Source organism: Aquarana catesbeiana, linkage group LG06 (genome assembly GCF_042186555.1).
Source record: "Aquarana catesbeiana isolate 2022-GZ linkage group LG06, ASM4218655v1, whole genome shotgun sequence".
NCBI lineage: Eukaryota > Metazoa > Chordata > Amphibia > Anura > Ranidae > Aquarana > Aquarana catesbeiana.
Genome location: NC_133329.1, coordinates 236118374 through 236137922, shown reverse-complemented (window position 1 = coordinate 236137922; position 19549 = coordinate 236118374). Strand labels below are relative to the sequence as shown.

Below are 19549 nucleotides of genomic sequence, written 5' to 3'. Positions count from 1 at the left end.
AAGGGCGCGACTACGTTTTTTTGAGAATTTTAGTGTCATCTGTTTGCCAGGGTTGTAGGGTTCGAGGCCTGATTCTGCGGGTAGTGAGGGGAGCGAGCTTGTCCAGGGTGGACAGAGATTTATTGTATCAATTTTATTTTGGTACAGCATCACACGACCGCGCAACTGTCAGTTAAAGCGACGCAATGCCATATCACAATAAATGACCTTGGTCATGAAGTGGATAAAACCTTCCGGAGCTGAAGTGGTTAAGTGGTCTTCATTTATTGCTATACTTGTTAAGATAGTTGTAGGCTGGTTGCATTGTTTTTGTACAGTGTATTATGGTACAAATACATCATTCACATCTCTAAAACACTTAGGGGTTGATTTACTAAAGGCAAATTCACTTTGCATTACAAGTGCACCTGGAGATCACATCCAAGGAAAATAAAAAAAAAAAAAAAAAAATAGCATTTTTGCTTGTACATGATCTAGAGCAACTGCACTTGTAGTGCACAGTGGGTTTGCCTTTAGTAAATCAACCTCAATGTTCCACTCATCTATACTTTTGGTTTATTACAGCAATAATTAGAATTTCCATAACCTTTTAGCCACCTATATTTTTGGATCTTTTGTTCATTTTGAAAGTGTGATTTTTACTGAAGGTAAGCACTGCTCATATGTTTTAATTTTAAAACATTGCCCAAGTTTTCTTTATTCACATAAAAAAACCAAAACAAACATAAAAATTTATTTTGAAATCCAACCTTTATTCCCCCTCCTTCAGGACCCAATCTCCACAAACACTCAGCATTAAATAAATACGTGCACATTGCATGTCCAGTCTTTTATACAGTATCCTCAGCCTGGAAATGCTGCGCCGGCTTGATCAGAGATAGTATGTTGTGGACACTCAAAGGGCCAGAGATATGGCTAGACAATAGTCTACAAACCATATAGCTGTCCTGGCCCAAGGATCCTCTGGCTGTGGTCTCCATGGCAGAGTAGTTATTTATTAAGAGACAATGATTGCAATCCTTTGGCTGCTGCTCCCGGTGGATCTTTTACTGTAAAAAAAAAAAAAAAAAAAAAGTATATATTATTGTAAAACCATTAATAAACTTTAGACTGTCTGCTGATGTCTGCAGAGTCTACAGCGCTGTACTATAAAATAAAAAGGTACACTGTGAATTTTGAACATCAGCTGTGCTACTATACAAAGCACCCCAGGCAGTCAGAATGCTTGTTAGGCATAGAGAGATTTTCTAACTTGTTGGAAATTTTCCCTGTGACAAGGCTCTGATCCTCCATTGATTTATGGATAGGATTGAAAAATCCAAGGTACCCTCCATATCACAGTCATGGCAGGTCCCAAGTGATTTCTGAGGCATTCAAGGATGGGAAAAGATCTCATGGGAGATATCTGCATGGCAACATTTAGGTTTAACGTCCATAAACCTGGCTGACCAATTAAAGCTGGATACACACGGATAAAAATTTGGCTGGTTCAGCAGGGACTGGCTGAATTTCGATCTGTTGGTACATCCCCCTGTTCAACAGAAGTTGATCGTTAGCTTGGCTTCTGTGGAACAGATCTGCTGCCACTGGCAACTGCCAATTGGCTGCAGCACTGATCAGTGTATTCTGATAGTGGAGAGTCTCCCTTGTGTGGATGCAGGAATCTGTTAATTTTTGTCACTCCGTTCAATGTTTTTTTTTTTTTTTTTAATCAACTCTGTGTACCCAGCTTAAAGTGTTTGTTACCCCAACACATCATATTTCTGATATGTGCCTGCTGTACCAGGTACTTGTATGAGAAAGTATCCTATTCTCTTTGTATTGCTTCCTATATGTGAAATCCCTGCCATTACTGCTAGTCCTCTTGCTTTCCTATTAAAAACTGACCACCGTGATCGGTTCTTTAGCTATGCTGGGAACTCCGTGTACTCTCCTCCAATGATCAGACTTGTCCTGACACGCCCCCGCTGCAAGCCATTCTCTGGGAAACTCAGTGTGCTGCTGCTTCTCCTCCCCCCAGCTCTTATGCAGCTGAAAGCAGAGGGAATGTGATCACTTAAAACATTGGGAAAAAGGGTATTTATAATATTTTTTTATATCTATATAAAAATGTTGTGCATTTCATTTCTATTTTAAACTGAATGGGTTGTTTTACAAGGTGATCGTTTACAATCACTTTAAGTCCTCTGTGAAGGGCAACTAAAAAAACAACTACAAAATGTAACCCCACAACGAACCCCAAAATAAATTAAAAAATGGTAACTGATGGTAATCAGCTAAAGAAAAAAAAAAAAAAAACCCTGTAATGTCCATAACTATTCTACACACATATAAAGTGAGTAAATACGTATTGAACACGTCACCATTTTTCTAGGTCAATGTATTTCTAAAAGGTGCTATTGACATGCAATTTTCACCATGTCGGTAACAAGCCATGCAATCCATACATGCAAAGAATCCAAAACAAATATGTTCAGAATATAAGTTGTGTGTAATAAAATGGAATGACACAGGGAAAAAGTATTGAACACATGAAGAAAGGGAGGTGCAAAAAAGGCATGGAAGGCCAAGACACCAGCTAAAAATCTATCAGTAATTAGAAAGCAATCCTGCCCCTTGTCAGTGCAAATGAATATGAGCTGGTTCAATCTCAACTGATGGCCTATAAAAAAGGTGTCTCTTTACCAAGGTGTCACACAAGAAACACCATGATGTGACCAATGATGGCATTGGTTACAGAAGGATTTCTAAACTTCTGAATGTTCCAGTGAGCACTGTTGGTGCCATAATCCGGAAGTGGCAAGATCATCATTTCACCATAAATTGGCCACGACCAGGTGCTCTTTGCAAGATTTCTGACTTCTGAGGCGTGAAAAGAATTATCAGAAGAGTTGTCCAAGAGCCACTTAAGGAGAGCTTCAGAAATATCTGGAATTAGCAGGTACAATTGTTTCAAAGAAAACATTAAGTAATGCTCTCAACTGCTATGGCCTGTATGCACGCTCACCACGCAAGACTCCATTGCTGAAGAAAAAGCATGTTGAAGCTGGTGTAATGTCTGCTGCAACAACATATAGACAAGCTTGTGAAATACTGGGAGAATATAGTCTGGTCAGATGAGACCAAAATTAAACTCTTTGGATGCCATAATACACACCATGTTTGGAAGTCAAATGGCACTGCACATTACCCCAAAACACACCATACCAACAGTGAAGTTTGGAGGTGGGAACATCATGGTGTGGGGCTGTTTTTTCAGCATACGGTACTGGCAAACATATCATTGAAGGAAGGTTGAATGGGAAAAATGTACCAAGACATTTTTGATAAAAAAAAATCCTCTGCCATCTACTAGGATGATGAAGATGAAACGAGGGTGGACATTTCAGCAAGACAATGATCCCAAACACAAAGCCAAGGAAACTCTCAATTTCAAAGAAGGAAAATAAAGATGCAAGGAATGGCCCAGCCAATCACCTGACCTGAATCAAATAGAAAATCTATGGAAAGAACTAAAGATCAGAGTTCATAAAAGAGGCCCACAGAACCTTTAAGATTTGAAGACTGTGGAAGAATGGGCCAAAATCACACCTGAGCAATGCGACTAGTTTCTCCATACAGGTGTCTTGAAGCTGTCGTTACCAACAATGGATTTTGTACAAAGTATTAAATAAATTTCAGTTAGCGTGTTCAATACTTTTTCCTGTATTATTCCATTTTATTATACATAACTTCATTTCTGAACTTATGTGTTTCTTTGTATGTATGGATTGCATTAGTGGTTACTGACATGTGGGGAAAATTTAAAGTGGCGGTCCACCCTTAAAAAAAAAAAAAAAAATATTGCAGAAAAAAATACCTAAAAAAAAAAAGTTTAACCACTTGACGACAGCTCACTGTATATATACACGTCATTTTTTTGAAGATGGATATCTCGGTAACGGCAGCAGCTGCTGCCACAACCGAGGTATCCAGCTTTACAGCGAGCGGTTCTGTACACGATAATGGTGGTCTCTGCGGCGGGCTCGCCGCGAGATCACCGTTATCGGCGGCGGGAGAGGTGCCACCCCCCCTCCCGCCGCTCTCCCGCGCCCTCCGCCGCTTACCGAAGCCGTCGGTAGCGGCGGAGGAGATCGGGACCTGTCACTGCTGAGGTACTGAGACGAGTGAGGCCAAGATGGCCCCCACCCGTCTCTATACCATGTGACGGCTGGAGCAACGTCATTACGACGGCTCCGCCCACTTCTCTTAAAGGCACAATTTTTTTGTGTCATTTTTTTAAACGACTTTTTTTTTTTTTTTTTGCATTTTAGTGTAAATATGAGATCTGAGGGCTTTTTGACCCCAGATCTCATATTTAAGAGGACCTGTCATGTTTTTTTCTATTACAAGGGATGTTTACATTCCTTGTAATAGGAATAAAAGTGATCCAAATTTTTTTTTTTTTAAAACAGTGAAAAAATAAATAAAATAAATAAAAAAAAAAAAAAAAAATTTTTAAAGCGCTCTGTCCCGACGAGCTCGCGCGCAGAAGCGAACGCATACGTGAGTAGCGCCCGCATATGAAAACGGTGGTCAAACCACACATGTGAGGTATCGCCGCGACCGGTAGAGCGAGAGCAATAATTCTAGCCCTAGACCTCCTCTGTAACGCAAAACATGCAACCTGTAGAATTTTTTAAACGTCGCCTATGGAGATTTTTAAGGGTAAAAGTTTGACGCTATTCCACGAGCGGGCGCAATTTTGAAGCGTGACATGTTGGGTATCAATTTACTTGGCGTAACATTATATTTCACAATATAAAAAAAAATTGGGCTAACTTTACTGTTGTCTTATTTTTTTATTCAAAAAAGTGAATTTTTTCCAAAAAAAGTGCGCTTATAAGACCGCTGCGCAAATACGGTGCAAAAAAAAGTATTGCAATGACCACCATTTTATTCTCTAGGGTGTTAGAAAAAAAACCATATATAATGTTTGGGGTTCTAAGTAATTTTCTAGCAAAAAAACCTGTTTTAAACATGTAAACACCTAAAATCCAAAACGAGGCTGGTCCTTAAGTGGTTAACTTACGTGAAATGGCTATTGCTAAGCAGTCTTCCTAATCTGCCTCTTCCTACGCCGCGGTGATCTTCAGTCTTCTCCTCCCCGCGTTGTCTTCTGGGGAATGGGGCGCAGTGTGTTATGGGAATTGTATGTGTCCCACAACACATCGCGTCCCATTCACAAAGCGCTGCGCGACTCACGCATGCGCAGTAGGAAACGGGCAGTGAAGCCGTAAGGCTCCACTGCCTGTTTCCCTTAGTTAGGATGGCGGTGCCGGGACCCGAGAGCCGAGGGACGGGACAGCCTCAGGCGGCCGACATCGCGGGCACCCAGGACAGGTAAGTGTGCTTATTTAAAGTCAGCAGCTACAGTGTTTATAGCTGCTGACTTTAATTTTTTTTTTTTTAAAGCCGGAATCCCGCTTTAGCACCTTTAGAAATATATTTATAAATAGATTTATATTTACCTAGACAAATAGTGACATGTTCAATACTCATTTTTAGCACTGTGTTTATAGAAATATATATGTATTTTTATATTATGGTCCAACCATTACTTTTTTATTAAATGTTGGAAACGTATTTGTTAATCCTTCTTTTTAAATAAAAAGGTCTAACTCTCATAAAACAGCACTGAAAAGCATTAGTGCAAGCAATGGAAATAAAAACTCACCTTTCTTTTCTTCCTCCTTCTTTTTTGCTGCCTCTTCCCTCTGTTTCCGGATGATTGCTAGGCGGGCCAGATCAGCTTTTGCTTGATCTGTTTTTCCTGCTAAATGCATTTTCATATAACGTTCTTTTGCCTTCTGTTTCTCTATTTCTTCCCTGTTGGGCAAAACAGACGTACAATTAAAGCAGAGTGTGTTAGTTCACCTTTACAGAAAATCTGTGACCCAACAATGGATTTTTTGTAAAGGTAGACTCAATCTATAATCTAGACTTCCCACATATGGGCATGCAGACACTGATAATTAGATTGCATTTTGGTGATCAGCATGTAAAAATGTTCAGGAAAGCAAATTTTCAGTAGCTCAGTTATCAGCACCAAAATCTTTGTTCTCTTTAAAATGAAACTGTGCTTTGCCCATGAAGAGCCATTCAACAGGTTAATTTTAATGCTACCCACTCTAGTAGCATATATTTGCTTTCCTTTCCCCCTCGCACTGCTTCATTTAACCATAAGGAACAAAGTGAAAAAAAAAAGAAAAAACAAAAGTACTATTTAAGCTCCAAGTCACCCTAGTTGGAGCTTACACAGTTCTGAGGACCTGAGTTTTCTCACCACCGTGTCACGGTGCAATATAAATGCAAAGTACAAATTAGATTCCGAAATTTGCATTTAACACAGAACTAAAATTAAGTTGTTGAATGTAAGGCTGGGCAATTTTCTTTCCTTCTACCACAAGCGTACCCAAGATGATCGATTGATATATTTGGGTACAAAAAGCCTGACCATACATGGTCCCTGCTGAACAGGTCGAGATTCAAAACTGTCTGTCTATGACCAGCTTAAGTACTAATAAAGTAAAAGGCATTTTCAAATCTGGTGTATTTTTTAATGCAATGATATGAAACATGATTAAATTAAATAACTGGGCGGCAACAAGAAAAATAAATGCTGGAAATTAATAGTTCAAAAAAAAGGGAAGGGATAAAATAAACACATACACACACACACACACACACACACACACACTTAGCAAGTGCAGTGAAACACACCAGAAGAGCAAATAAATCGAAAATCAAAACGGTGCCTGTGCATTAACAATCACTGAGCCTTGCGGCCTGGTAACAAAAATTGCCTAAGGCCTCATATATACATACACACACATTATGAAAATCAGAAGGGAAAATTCGTAAGATGAGCTGTTTGCAGATTTTCGGATCGTTAGTACGGTGCTTTCGACAGCCGATTTGACTTTTTCGTCAGACAAAAGCTGGATGTGCAGGCTATTAAAATTGTCGGATGTGTACTTAACGTCTGATTTTCGGATGGTCAGTACAGAAATCGTCACACAAAAGTCGAAAGTACAAACACGCATGCTCGGAATCAAGGAACAAGCCTGAAGAGTTCAGTCTTGTAAACTACCTTTTGTAATCTAGAATTAACATTCATGACGCGACAATAGCTGAAATGTAGCGCACGTTCTCATCTTCTTTAATGGGATAATACTGAAGCTGCTTTGCTGATGGTCGTTATGCCAAACGTATTTTAAAAGGCATTTGTTTTGTATGATCTGAAAATTGCAAATCAACGCTCACCAAACTTCTACTAACATGAAATTAGCAGAAGGAGACCAAAGGGTGGCGCTTGAGAAATGAACTTCCTCTTTATACTCTCATAGTACGTCACTACGTTTGTCAAACAACAATTTGCGGATAGTTAGTATGCTGGACAAAATCCTGAACATGCGCTTTGGACAAAAATCAGACGCTCAGTCGTACAACAATCAAACCAGGTGTACGAGGGCTAAGTCTTGGCCCCGCTGGCTCTATACCTGAGAACTGATCGATCACATGACTACTTGGTCAGCTCTAAGCAAAGAACAGTGACTGTCAGTCACCGCTCTGTGCTCTACCACTCCAGATCTCGCTAGAGCGCTAGGCTGGAAAGCTGGCGGGTGCTGAGGGCTGGAGTCAGCTGTCAATCAGGCATTTTATCAAGATCCTTCCAGAGTTTGGAGCATTCTGCGACTTCAGCTGACAGCAAACTTTAGCCAGCTGACAGCAGATTCTGGGTCACAGGAGAGCACAAGGGCACTCCTGTGACCCATAAGAGAAGTATGACCATACAACTTAGGCCAAACCTCTCTTTAAGTCTGGTTCTTTCCCAAAAAAGTGGGCCTCCAGGACCCCCCCCCCCCCCCCCATCACACCTGCATGGACACAATACAGTCGACCATCCCAACCAAAAGGCTAGCATGACAGTGGATTACTTCTAAAAACAATGATAAAAACAGAGCCTACAGTTGATCTTAAAGCGGAGTTCAACCCAAAAGTGGAACTTACGCTTATTTGTCTCCCCCACCCCCCTCCGGTGCCACATTTGTGTCAAATCTGTTCTTGACAGGTACCATTTCCCAATTCCAAAAACGGCGCCGTCTCTCGGAAGTTTGGACCCCTTCCTCTGCTGCCGGGCCAATTAGAAAGCGTAGTGCGCTTTGCGCATGCACCCAGCGCACTAGAGAACCGGCAAGGCTTCACTGCCAGGTTCCCGTACCTGGAATGGCAGCGGCTGCACCGCCGACATCGCGGGCTCCCTGGACAGGTATATATCTATCTATCTATCTATCTCAGCAGCTGCAGTATTTGTAGCTGCTGACTTAATTTTTTTTGGGGGGGGGCTGGACCTCCGCTTTAAACAAAAGGCCAAGAAGGGAAGTTGGCTCTAGAGCTCCAGAACAGGGAGGGAGGCATCATTACCCTAAAATTCAGAACTCTGTGCCTGGGAATAGGGATCCAGTAAAAAGCAAAAGTACCACAGTAACACTGTTTTACTCTGGGAAGGGGATCAGGGTTTTTTTTTTTTTTTAAATACACTATGATTGCTTTACGTGTCTGTGTCCATTTTACAATTATAAGCAACCATTTTATTCTGAATGAAAACTAATCAGTGTTTACTATTGTGAAGAGCTGTGATTGGCCACAGCTAATCACATGGTACAGATGGGTGCGATCAGCCTTGTCTGTACCATGTAATGACTGTGATCAATCACAGAGCTCATCACAATAATACACAATGAAAGGCATGTAACAAAGCCTTTCATAGTGTACAACAGTCATGTGATCTGCTGTGATTGGCCACAGTGATCAGATGGTATCAGCAGCAGGACATGGCAGGTGACAGATCACTCTGGAGCTCCCGCCCAGCTGTCATTTAACAATAGGCTGGGCAGGAAGAAGTTAAGAGCCCATTCACACAGGGGCAACACGACTTCCAGCACGACTTTGGGAGGCAACTTGGACACGACTTGAGTATGAATCACAGCACGACTTGGGGCAACTTACAACACAACTTGAAGTCGCCTCCAGGACAGGGAACTTTACAAGTGGCCAATCAGAGCTTATCAGCTGTGTGTGAGAAGAAGGGGGCTGGCTGTTTAGTGGAGGAAATTACTTTCTGTTTCTTTTCTGCTTCCTGTAAAGTTGCCTCAGTATGAACAGTGATCAGACTTGGAGGCAACTTCCATTGAAATCAATGGGTACAAGTTGCCTTCAAGTCGGATTGAAGTAGTACAGGAAACTTTTCTGAAGTCGGAGCGACTGCAGTAGTGTGCATTAAGACAAATCCATTCACTTACATTGATTTTTTCGTGTAGCGCGACTTGAGGCGACTAGGGGCGACTTGGGGCGACTTGAAGTCGGATCCAAAGTTGCCCCTGTGTGAATGGGCTCTTAAGGTTTTAATCATGTCTCCCCTTTACCTTCCTTGCTCCAAGACTGTATGTATTCAGTTCCTGAAGTCTCTCCTGATACATTTTATCCCTCAGGCCTTTCACCACTTTTGTTGAACGTCTCTAGATTTATTCTATTTTATCAATAGCTTTCTGTAAATTAGGTCTCTAGTACTGGACACAGTATTCTAAATGAGGTCTCACTCAAGATTTATATAGGGGAATCAGAACCTTCTTCCTCATGCTGGTGATCCCTCTAGTGATGCATCCAAGAATTCTTTTCACTTTTCCCACTGCCACTCTAGAATCAGAATGATCGCCACTGTTCTCACAGGTTCCCTCGAAATAAGACATTAAAACCAGACTGCTGAATATAAACATTTACCTGTGAATTAATATAGTAAGCATTAGGTTACCTTTCTCTTCGTGATAGTTCTTTTGGACCTTCCAGATCAAGCTGGGTGACCTTTTTAGATGCCTGTGCTGCTCGATTGGGATTCTCTATGTCAATCAGGCCTTCAACTCCTTTACGCTTTTGCTAAAAAGAGAAATCTTAGAATGTTTAATGCAAAATAAATGTCATTCTTCTAAAAGCAAACCAGCAGTAAAACAGAAGAACAGGGCAGCTATGCAGTGTAACTGACTATGGGTTTACATTTTCCCCATTTGCATCAATGACCCTTGGCTGCCTGAAGATCCTGTTGCTGGTTCGCCATATTTTCTTTCTTGGACCACTTTTGGTCAGTCCTGATCACTGCAGACCGGGAACATCGCACAAGGAGCTGCAGTTTTGGAAATGCTCTGACCATCTAACCATTGCAATTTGGCTCTTGTCAAAGTTGATCAAATCCTTACGCTTGCCCATTTTTCTGGGACATGTTCACTTGCTGCCTAATATATCCCACCCACTTTCAGGTGCCACTGTAACGAGATAATGTTTTCAATTTACCTGTCAATGCCCATAGTGTTATGGTTGAATGTTGTATGTATTTAGTAACAAAATTGAATATGCTGACACACACTTATAAGATGTAGGCTCACCATACATGGTACAATCTGCCTGTGCAAATCTTTGTACAGGGAACTTTAGAGCTATTCAACTATGTAATATGAGCACCTAGCTAAAACTATCCAATCAGTTTTATTCAGTCAGCCAGGCCCTTGTACAACATACTTGTTGGTAGATCTAAAGGAGACTGTACAGTCAGATCTTAACCACTTGCCGACCGCCGCACGACTATATACGTCGACAGAGCGGCACGGGCAGGCAAAAGGACTTACAGGTACGTCCTTGCCTGCCCGCGGGTGGGGGGTCCGATCGGACCCCCCCCCGGTGCCTGCGGCGGTCGGCAAATCTCCCCCGGCGATCGGTGGTGAGGGGGAGGCCATCCATTCGTGGCCCCCCCCTCGCGATCGCTCCCAGCCAATGGGATCATTTCCCTGCCTCTGTATTGTACACAGAGGCAGAGGAAATGATGTCATCTCTCCTCGGCTCGGTATTTTCCGTTCCGGGCCGAGGAGAGAAGACTGCAATGTGAGTGCACAACACACACACACACAGTAGAACATGCCAGGCACACAAAACACCCCGATTCCCCCCCGATCGCCCCCCGATCCCCCCTCAATCACCCCCCCCCCGTCACAAACTGACACCAAGCTGTGTTTTTTTTTTTTTTTTTTCTGATTACTGTATTGGTGTCAGTTTGTGACAGTTACAGTGTTAGGGCAGTGAGTGTTAGGCCCCCTTTAGGTCTAGGATACCCCCCTAACCCCCCCTAATAAAGTTTTAACCCCTTGATCACCCCCTGTCACCAGTGTCGCTAAGCGATCATTTTTCTGATCGCTGTATTAGTGTCGCTGGTGACGCTAGTTAGTGAGGTAAATATTTAGGTTCGCCGTCAGCGTTTTATAGCGACAGGGACCCCCATATACTACCTAATAAATGTTTTAACCCCTTGATTGCCCCCTAGTTAACCCTTTCACCACTGATCACCGTATAACCGTTACGGGTGACGCTGGTTAGTTTGTTTATTTTTTATAGTGTCAGGGCACCCGCCGTTTATTACCGAATAAAGATTTAGCCCCCTGATCGCCCGGCGGTGATATGCGTCGCCTCAGGCAGCGTCAGATTAGCGCCAGTACTGCTAACACCCACGCACGCAGCATACGCCTCCCTTAGTGGTATAGTATCTGTACGGATCAATATCTGATCCGATCAGATCTATACTAGCGTCCCCAGCAGTTTAGGGTTCCCAAAAACACAGTGTTAGCGGGATCAGCCCAGATACCTGCTAGCACCTGCGTTTTGCCCCTCCGCCCGGCCCAGCCCACCCAAGTGCAGTATCGATCGATCACTGTCACTTACAAAACACTAAACGCATAACTGCAGCGTTCGCAGAGTCAGGCCTGATCCCTGCGATCGCTAACAGTTTTTTTGGTAGCGTTTTGGTGAAATGGCAAGCACCAGCCCCAGGCAGCGTCAGGTTAGTGCCAGTAGCGCTAACACCCACGCACCGTACACCTCCCTTAGTGGTATAGTATCTGAAAGCATCAATATCTGATCCGATCAGATCTATACTAGCGTCCCCAGCAGTTTAGGATTCCCAAAAACGCAGTGTTAGCGGGATCAGCCCAGATACCTGCTAGCACCTGCGTTTTGCCCCTCCGCCCGGCCCAGCCCAGCCCATCCAAGTGCAGTATCGATCGATCACTGTCACTTACAATACACTAAACGCATAACTGCAGCGTTCGCAGAGTCAGGCCTGATCCCTGCGATCGCTAACAGTTTTTTTGGTAGCGTTTTGGTGAACTGGCAAGCACCAGCCCCAGGCAGCGTCAGGTTAGTGCCAGTAGCGCTAACACCCACGCACGCACCGTACACCTCCCTTAGTGGTATAGTATCTGAACTGATCAATATCTGATCTGATCCGATCAGATCTATACTGGCGTCCCCAGCAGTTTAGGGTTCCCAAAAACGCAGTGTTAGTGGGATCAGCCCAGATACCTGCTAGCACCTGCGTTTTGCCCCTCCGCCCGGCCCAGCCCAGCCCACCCAAGTGCAGTATCGATCGATCACTGTCACTTACAAAACACTAAACGCATAACTGCAGCGTTCGCAGAGTCAGGCCTGATCCCTGCGATCGTTAACAGTTTTTTTGGTAGCGTTTTGGTGAACTGGCAAGCGCCAGCGGCCTAGTACACCCCGGTCGTAGTCAAACCAGCACTGCAGTAACACTTGGTGACGTGGCGAGTCCCATAAGTGCAGTTCAAGCTGGTGAGGTGGCAAGCACAAGTAGTGTCCCGCTGCCACCAAGAAGACAAACACAGGCCCGTCGTGCCCATAATGCCCTTCCTGCTGCATTCGCCAATCCTAATTGGGAACCCACCACTTCTGCAGCGCCCGTACTTCCCCCATTCACATCCCCAACCAAATGCAGTCGGCTGCATGAGAGGCATTTTCTTTATGTCCTCCCGAGTACCCCTACCCAACGAACCCCCCCAAAAAAGATGTTGTGTCTGCAGCAAGCGCGGATATAGGTGTGACACCCGCTATTATTGTCCCTCCTGTCCTGACAATCCTGGTCTTTGCATTGGTGAATGTTTTGAACGCTACCATTCACTAGCTGAGTATTAGCGTAGGGTACAGCATTGCACAGACTAGGACACACTTTCACAGGGTCTCCCAAGATGCCATCGCATTTTGAGAGACCCGAACCTGGAACTGGTTACAGTTATAAAAGTTAGTTACAAAAAAAGTGTAAAAAAAAAAAAAAACACAAACAAAAATATAAAATAAAAAATAATAGTTGTCGTTTTATTGTTCTCTCTCTATTCTCTCTCTCTCTATTCTCTCTATTGTTCTGCTATTTTTTACTGTATTCTATTCTGCAATGTTTTATTGTTATTATGTTTTATCATGTTTGCTTTTCAGGTATGCAATTTTTTATACTTTACCGTTTACTGTGCTTTATTGTTAACCATTTTTTTGTCTTCAGGTACAGCATTCACGACTTTGAGTGGTTATACCAGAATGATGCTTGCAGGTTTAGGTATCATCTTGATATCATTCTTTTCAGCCAGCGGTCGGCTTTCATGTAAAAGCAATCCTAGCGGCTAATTAGCCTCTAGACTGCTTTTACAAGCAGTGGGAGAGAATGCCCCCCCCCCCCCCCCATCGTCTTCCGTGTTTTTCTCTGGCTCTCCTGTCTCAACAGGGAACCTGAGAATGCAGCCGGTGATTCAGCCAGCTGACCATAGAGCTGATCAGAGACCAGAGTGGCTCCAAACATCTCTATGGCCTAAGAAACCGGAAGCTACGAGCATTTTATGACTTAGATTTCGCCGGATGTAAATAGCGCCATTGGGAAATTGGGGAAGCATTTTATCACACCGATCTTGGTGTGGTCAGATGCTTTGAGGGCAGAGGAGAAATCTAGGGTCTAATAGACCCCAATTTTTTCAAAAAAGAGTACCTGTCACTACCTATTGCTATCATAGGGGATATTTACATTCCCTGAGATAACAGTAAAAATGATTAAAAAAAAAAAAAATGAAAGGAACAGTTTTAAAATAAGATAAAAAAGCAAAAAAATAATAAAGAAAAAAAAAAAAAAAAAAAAGCACCCCTGTCCCCCCTGCTCTCGCGCTAAGGCGAACGCAAGCGTCGGTCTGGCGTCAAATGTAAACAGCAATTGCACCATGCATGTGAGGTATCACCGCGACGGTCAGATCGAGGGCAGTAATTTTAGCAGTAGACCTCCTCTGTAAATCTAAAGTGGTAACCTGTAAAGGCTTTTAAAGGCTTTTAAAAATGTATTTATTTTGTTGCCACTGCACGTTTGTGCGCAATTGTAAAGCATGTCATGTTTGGTATCCATGTACTCGGCCTAAGATCATCTTTTTTATTTCATCAAACATTTGGGCAATATAGTGTGTTTTAGTGCATTAAAATGTAAAAAAGTGTGTTTTTTCCCCAAAAAATGCGTTTGAAAAATCGCTGCGCAAATACTGTGTGAAAAAAAAAAATTAAACACCCACCATTTTAATCTGTAGGGCATTTGCTTTAAAAAAAATATATAATGTGTGGGGGTTCAAAGTAATTTTCTTGCAAAAAAAAATAATTTTTTCATGTAATCAAAAAGTGTCAGAAAGGGCTTTGTCTTCAAGTGGTTAGAAGAGTGGGTGATGTGTGACATAAGCTTCTAAATGTTGTGCATAAAATGCCAGGACAGTTCAAACCCCCCCAAATGACCCCATTTTGGAAAGTAGACACCCCAAGCTATTTGCTGAGAGGCATGTCGAGTCCATGGAATATTTTATATTGTGACACAAGTTGCGGGAAACAGACAAATTTTTTTTTTTTTTTTTTTTGCACAAAGTTGTCACTAAATTATATATTGCTCAAACATGCCATGGGAATATGTGAAATTACACCCCAAAATACATTCTGTTGCTTCTCCTGAGTACGGGGATACCACATGTGTGGGACTTTTTGGGAGCCTAGCCGCGCACGGGACCCCGAAAACCAAGCACCGCCTTCAGGCTTTCTAAGGGCGTAAATTTTTGATTTCACTCTTCACTGCCTATCACAGTCTCGGAGGCCATGGAATGCCCAGGTGGCACAAACCCCCCCCAAATGACCCCATTTTGGAAAGTAGACACCCAAAGCTATTTGCTGAGCGGTATAGTGAGTATTTTGCAGACCTCACTTTTTGTCACAAAGTTTTGAAAATTAAAAAAAGAAAAAAAAAATTTTTTTTTTTGTCTTTCTTCATTTTCAAAAACAAATGAGAGCTGCAAAATACTCACCATGCCTCTCAGCAAATAGCTTGGGGTGTCTACTTTCCAAAATGGGGTCATTTGGGGGGGGTTTGTGCCACCTGGGCATTCCATGACCTCCGAAACTGTGATAGGCAGTGAAGAGTGAAATCAAAAATGTACACCCTTAGAAATCCTGAAGGCGGTGATTGGTTTTCGGGGTCCCGTACGCGGCTAGGCTCCTAAAAAGTCCCACACATGTGGTATCCCCATACTCAGGAGAAGCAGCTAAATGTATTTTGGGGTGCAATTCCACATATGCCCATGACCTGTGTGAGCAATATATCATTTAGTGACAACTTTGTGCAAAAAAAAAAAAAAATAAATAATAAATTGTCACTTTCCCGCAACTTGTGTCAAAATATAAAATATTCCATGGACTCAACATGCCTCTCAGCAAATAGCTTGGGGTGTCTACTTTCCAAAATGGGGTCATTTGGGGGGGGTTTGTGCCATCTGGGCATTTTATGGCCTTCAAAACTGTGATAGGTAGTGAGGAGTAAAATCAAAAATGTACGCCCTTAGAAATCCTGAAGGCAGTGATTGGTTTTCGGGGCCCCGTATGCGGCTAGGCTCCCAAAAAGTCCCACACATGTGGTATCCCCATACTCAGGAGAAGCAGCTAAATGTATTTTGGGGTGCAATTCCACATATGTCCATGGCCTGTGTGAGCAATATATCATTTAGTGACAACTTTTTGTAATTTTTTTTTTTTTTTTTTGTCATTATTCAATCACTTGGGACAAAAAAAATGAATATTCAATGGGCTCAACATGCCTCTCAGCAATTTCCTTGGGGTGTCTACTTTCCAAAATGGGGTCATTTGTGGGGGTTTTGTACTGCCCTGCCATTTTAGCACCTCAAGAAACGACATAGGCAGTCATAAATTAAAGGCTGTGTAAATTCCAGAAAATGTACCCTAGATTGTAGGCGCTATAACTTTTGCGCAAACCAATAAATATACACTTATTGACATTTTTTTTACCAAAGACATGTGGCCAAATACATTTTGGCCTAAATGTATGACTAAAATTGAGTTTATTGGATTTTTTTTAGAACAAAAAGTAGAAAATATCATTTTTTTTCAAAATTTTCGGTCTTTTTCCGTGTATAGCGCAAAAAATAAAAACGGCAGAGGTGATCAAATACCATCAAAAGAAAGCTCTATTTGTGGGAAGAAAAGGACGCAAATTTCGTTTGGTTACAGCATTGCATGACCGCGCAATTAGCAGTTAAAGCGACGCAGTGCCAAATTGTAAAAAGTGCTCTGGTCAGGAAGGGGGTAAATCCTTCCGGGGCTGAAGTGGTTAACATGTTTGATGAATTTAAAGTGTATGTTCAGCCAAAACTTTTTTTTTTCCCTCTTGGTTTAAGATTCAGTGGGAAAGGGTTAAAGTCCTATTGGGCTTTGTTAGGGAGATGACCCTAAACTTTCTGTTCTGTTAATGTTGTTATACCAGACATGAAGTGAGCATGAAGAAATAAAAGTGCTTGTGTTTCTTTCAGATTAAATTTTATTAACAAAAAGCAAAAAAAATGTATCGGATGCTTACCTGGTAGTCATCATCATCTTCATCACTCTCATCTGAACTCTGATCTTTCTTTTCCTTGGTGGGGTCTTTGGGGACTCCCTCACCACCTTCTTCAAGTTCTGCTTCCTGTATAAAAAAAAATATATATTGTTAAAGCAGTTGCTCCATGGTTTATTAAAGTATCTAAACCCAAACACAAAAAATAAATAAAAAAAAAAAAAAAAAAAAACGAACAAGGATAAACCTGGTCCTCTAATGATAATTTTTTTTTTTCTAGAAGCCCTGTTTGCTTAAATGAAAGTGGTATTAAATCCAAAAGCAATCATTTATTTTATTGCAGCCTACCAATTCTTAGGTGCGATAGTTGCCTTAGTTTTCTTTTTTAGACTCTCCATTTTATTTTCCCCTAGTAATCTGGCCAGTTTTAATATAACAGAACAAGCTCTCATACAAATGTATTCGTTAAGAGTGTTGACACAAACCAAACCAATTTACCACTGACATCAAATGATTGGCGAGCTGCAATATATTACATTTTTGGTTTGGGGTTTAATACCATTTTCAATTATACCAGCAATACCAGCCAGACCGACCACAGATAATCAGATTTCATTTTAGGTTACATTCCCCTCAGTGCATTGGTTTTGAAAAGGTCCCATCTTCACTATTTCTAGTTAGGGTTTTAAACCCTCAGCCTTTGAGGATTAGTCTTCCAACCTGCATGCGCAGCAGTATTTACTGGAGGAGCCAAACGCACCAGAACACAAATTTATCTATGGAGATCTCCGCTCATACTCTTCTACGAGTGCCCCTATAGCAAGCCACTTGCTATGGGGGCACTTGTGCGGGCAAGCACCTGTGTCAGGCTGTATCAATCTATTGACACACACAGTGCTGTTTGGACCCTCCCCTCATCCTACCTCAGAGGATTTGATTGACAGCAGCAGGAGCCAATGCTGTCATGGCTGCCATCTGCAAAGCCTGCGAGACCAAGAAGGGAAAAGAGCTCTGCAGGTAAGATATCGCTGGATCAAGAGAAGACTCAGGCAAGTGTTCAAGGCGGGTGCTGGGGGGGGACTGCTATTGAAAAGGTTTGTTTTATCTCAATTTATCTTAATGCAGAGACTGCTTTAAAAGGAAAAAAGACATTTTGCCTTAAAGGGGTTGTAAAGGCAGAAGGTTTTTTATTTGAATGCATTAAGATAAAAAACTTTCTGTGTGAAGCAGCCCATACACCCCCCCCTCCACTTACCTAAGCCTCATCTCTCTCCAGCGATGTCCACGTGTTCCTCGGCCATGCGGGACTCTCCTCCTCATTGGCTGAGACACAGCAGCGGCGCCATTGGCTCCTGCTTCTGTCAAAGTCAGCTAGCCAATCAGGAGAGAGAGGGAAGAGGCTGAACCAGGGCTCTATGTCTGAATGGACACAGGGAGCTGTGACTATGCTCGGGTGCCCCCATAGCAAGCAGCTTGCTATGGGGGCACTTGACAAGGGGGAGGGGCCAGGAGAGCCGAAGAGGGACTCAAGAAGAGGAGGATCTGGGCTGCTCTGTGCAAAACCAGTGCACAGAGCAGGTAAGAATAACATGTTTGTTATTTTTAGAGAAAAAAAAAAAAAAATGAGACTTTACAATCAATATAAGAAATCTAGCCTACTCCTAATAATCTGAAAAATCTTGAAATTTGTAAGATCCCCACACACTTTCATGAATTCTGTGACAAGTATTCACTATGCCCTGTGAGAAAACACTGATGTGTAACATTTCACATGGTTAGTATTGCTATTACAATGTTGAGGTTATAAAATAAAAGTGTATACTGTGACTCTAGAACTCCCTTAAATTAAAAGCAGGAGTTACTGTGTGAATACAGCGGTTCTAGCAGCAGCTGCCAAAACAAAAAGGCTACTAGAGAGATACAGATTAACATGGCCACTATTGTATCTACTCTACTGTTATTTTTTTGCATCTACGGTTTCACTCATCTGCAGTTTAAATGGATTAGCTTCAATCTCCAAATTAAGGTAATCCCTCGGGGACCCCCATCAGAACTAGTGTCCCCATTGAAAGATTTACCTTCTATTACTTTTCTGGGGACAACACAAAATTTGAGATTTTCTTTTACTTTCAATGATAATGGTAAACAGGACAAATAGAAAGGATGAATCTCCCTAATGGGGGCACATACAGCAATAAAAACAGACAAGCCTTCTAATTTCTCTCCATTTTGTCTAAAACTAAAGAAAACGTTTTGCCTTTAGTTATACTTTAAATATGCCTCTTTTTAACCCCTTATTAACCCTTAGTTTACCATAATCAGGCCCAATGAAAAGCCAAATCTGTACCGATTAGGAGATATTTCCAGTGCATGCAGCGAGTGACATCACTGGCGCATGCGTTTTGCAGAAACGGCCCATGTGTGCCGTTCCTTTCTGAGCCCGTGGGGCGAATGGCGGCTCCCACGCTCCGGCCAGTCACATCGCCGGAGCCCGCAAACCCGGAAAAGCTCCAGGAAAGATGTCAGCTGTGACAGTGGTGTGTGGGGACCACTGCAACAGCTTTGTTCTAAGATAAGTATTTCATAATGAGCTAGTATGCAATGCATACTAGCTTATTATGCCTTTGCCTTGAAGGTTTTTAGGGTAGGAACGAGGTAAAATAGTCCATATCACAGAAACAAGGTAACAGCATCAAATGTAAATGAGACAGTAAAACTATGCTTAAAGCGGGGTTCCACCCAAATTTTGAACAATATCTGTATGCA

The 19549-nt window shown here is 42.3% G+C and overlaps 1 protein-coding gene across 1 annotated transcript in view; it reads right to left on the bottom strand.

Annotated features, from left to right (window-relative positions):
* Positions 1-731: 731 nt before the first annotated feature.
* Positions 732-19549, bottom strand: part of PDAP1 (PDGFA associated protein 1) — a 23396-nt gene continuing 4578 nt past the window's right edge. Inside the window, exons 3-6 of the mRNA XM_073633085.1 lie at positions 16808-16912; positions 9854-9975; positions 5717-5868; positions 732-1049 (exon numbers count right to left, since the gene is read on the bottom strand). Of these exons, the coding sequence (XP_073489186.1) occupies positions 991-1049; positions 5717-5868; positions 9854-9975; positions 16808-16912 (438 nt within the window). The 3' untranslated portion in view covers positions 732-990. The remainder of the gene's footprint in view (positions 1050-5716; positions 5869-9853; positions 9976-16807; positions 16913-19549) is intronic.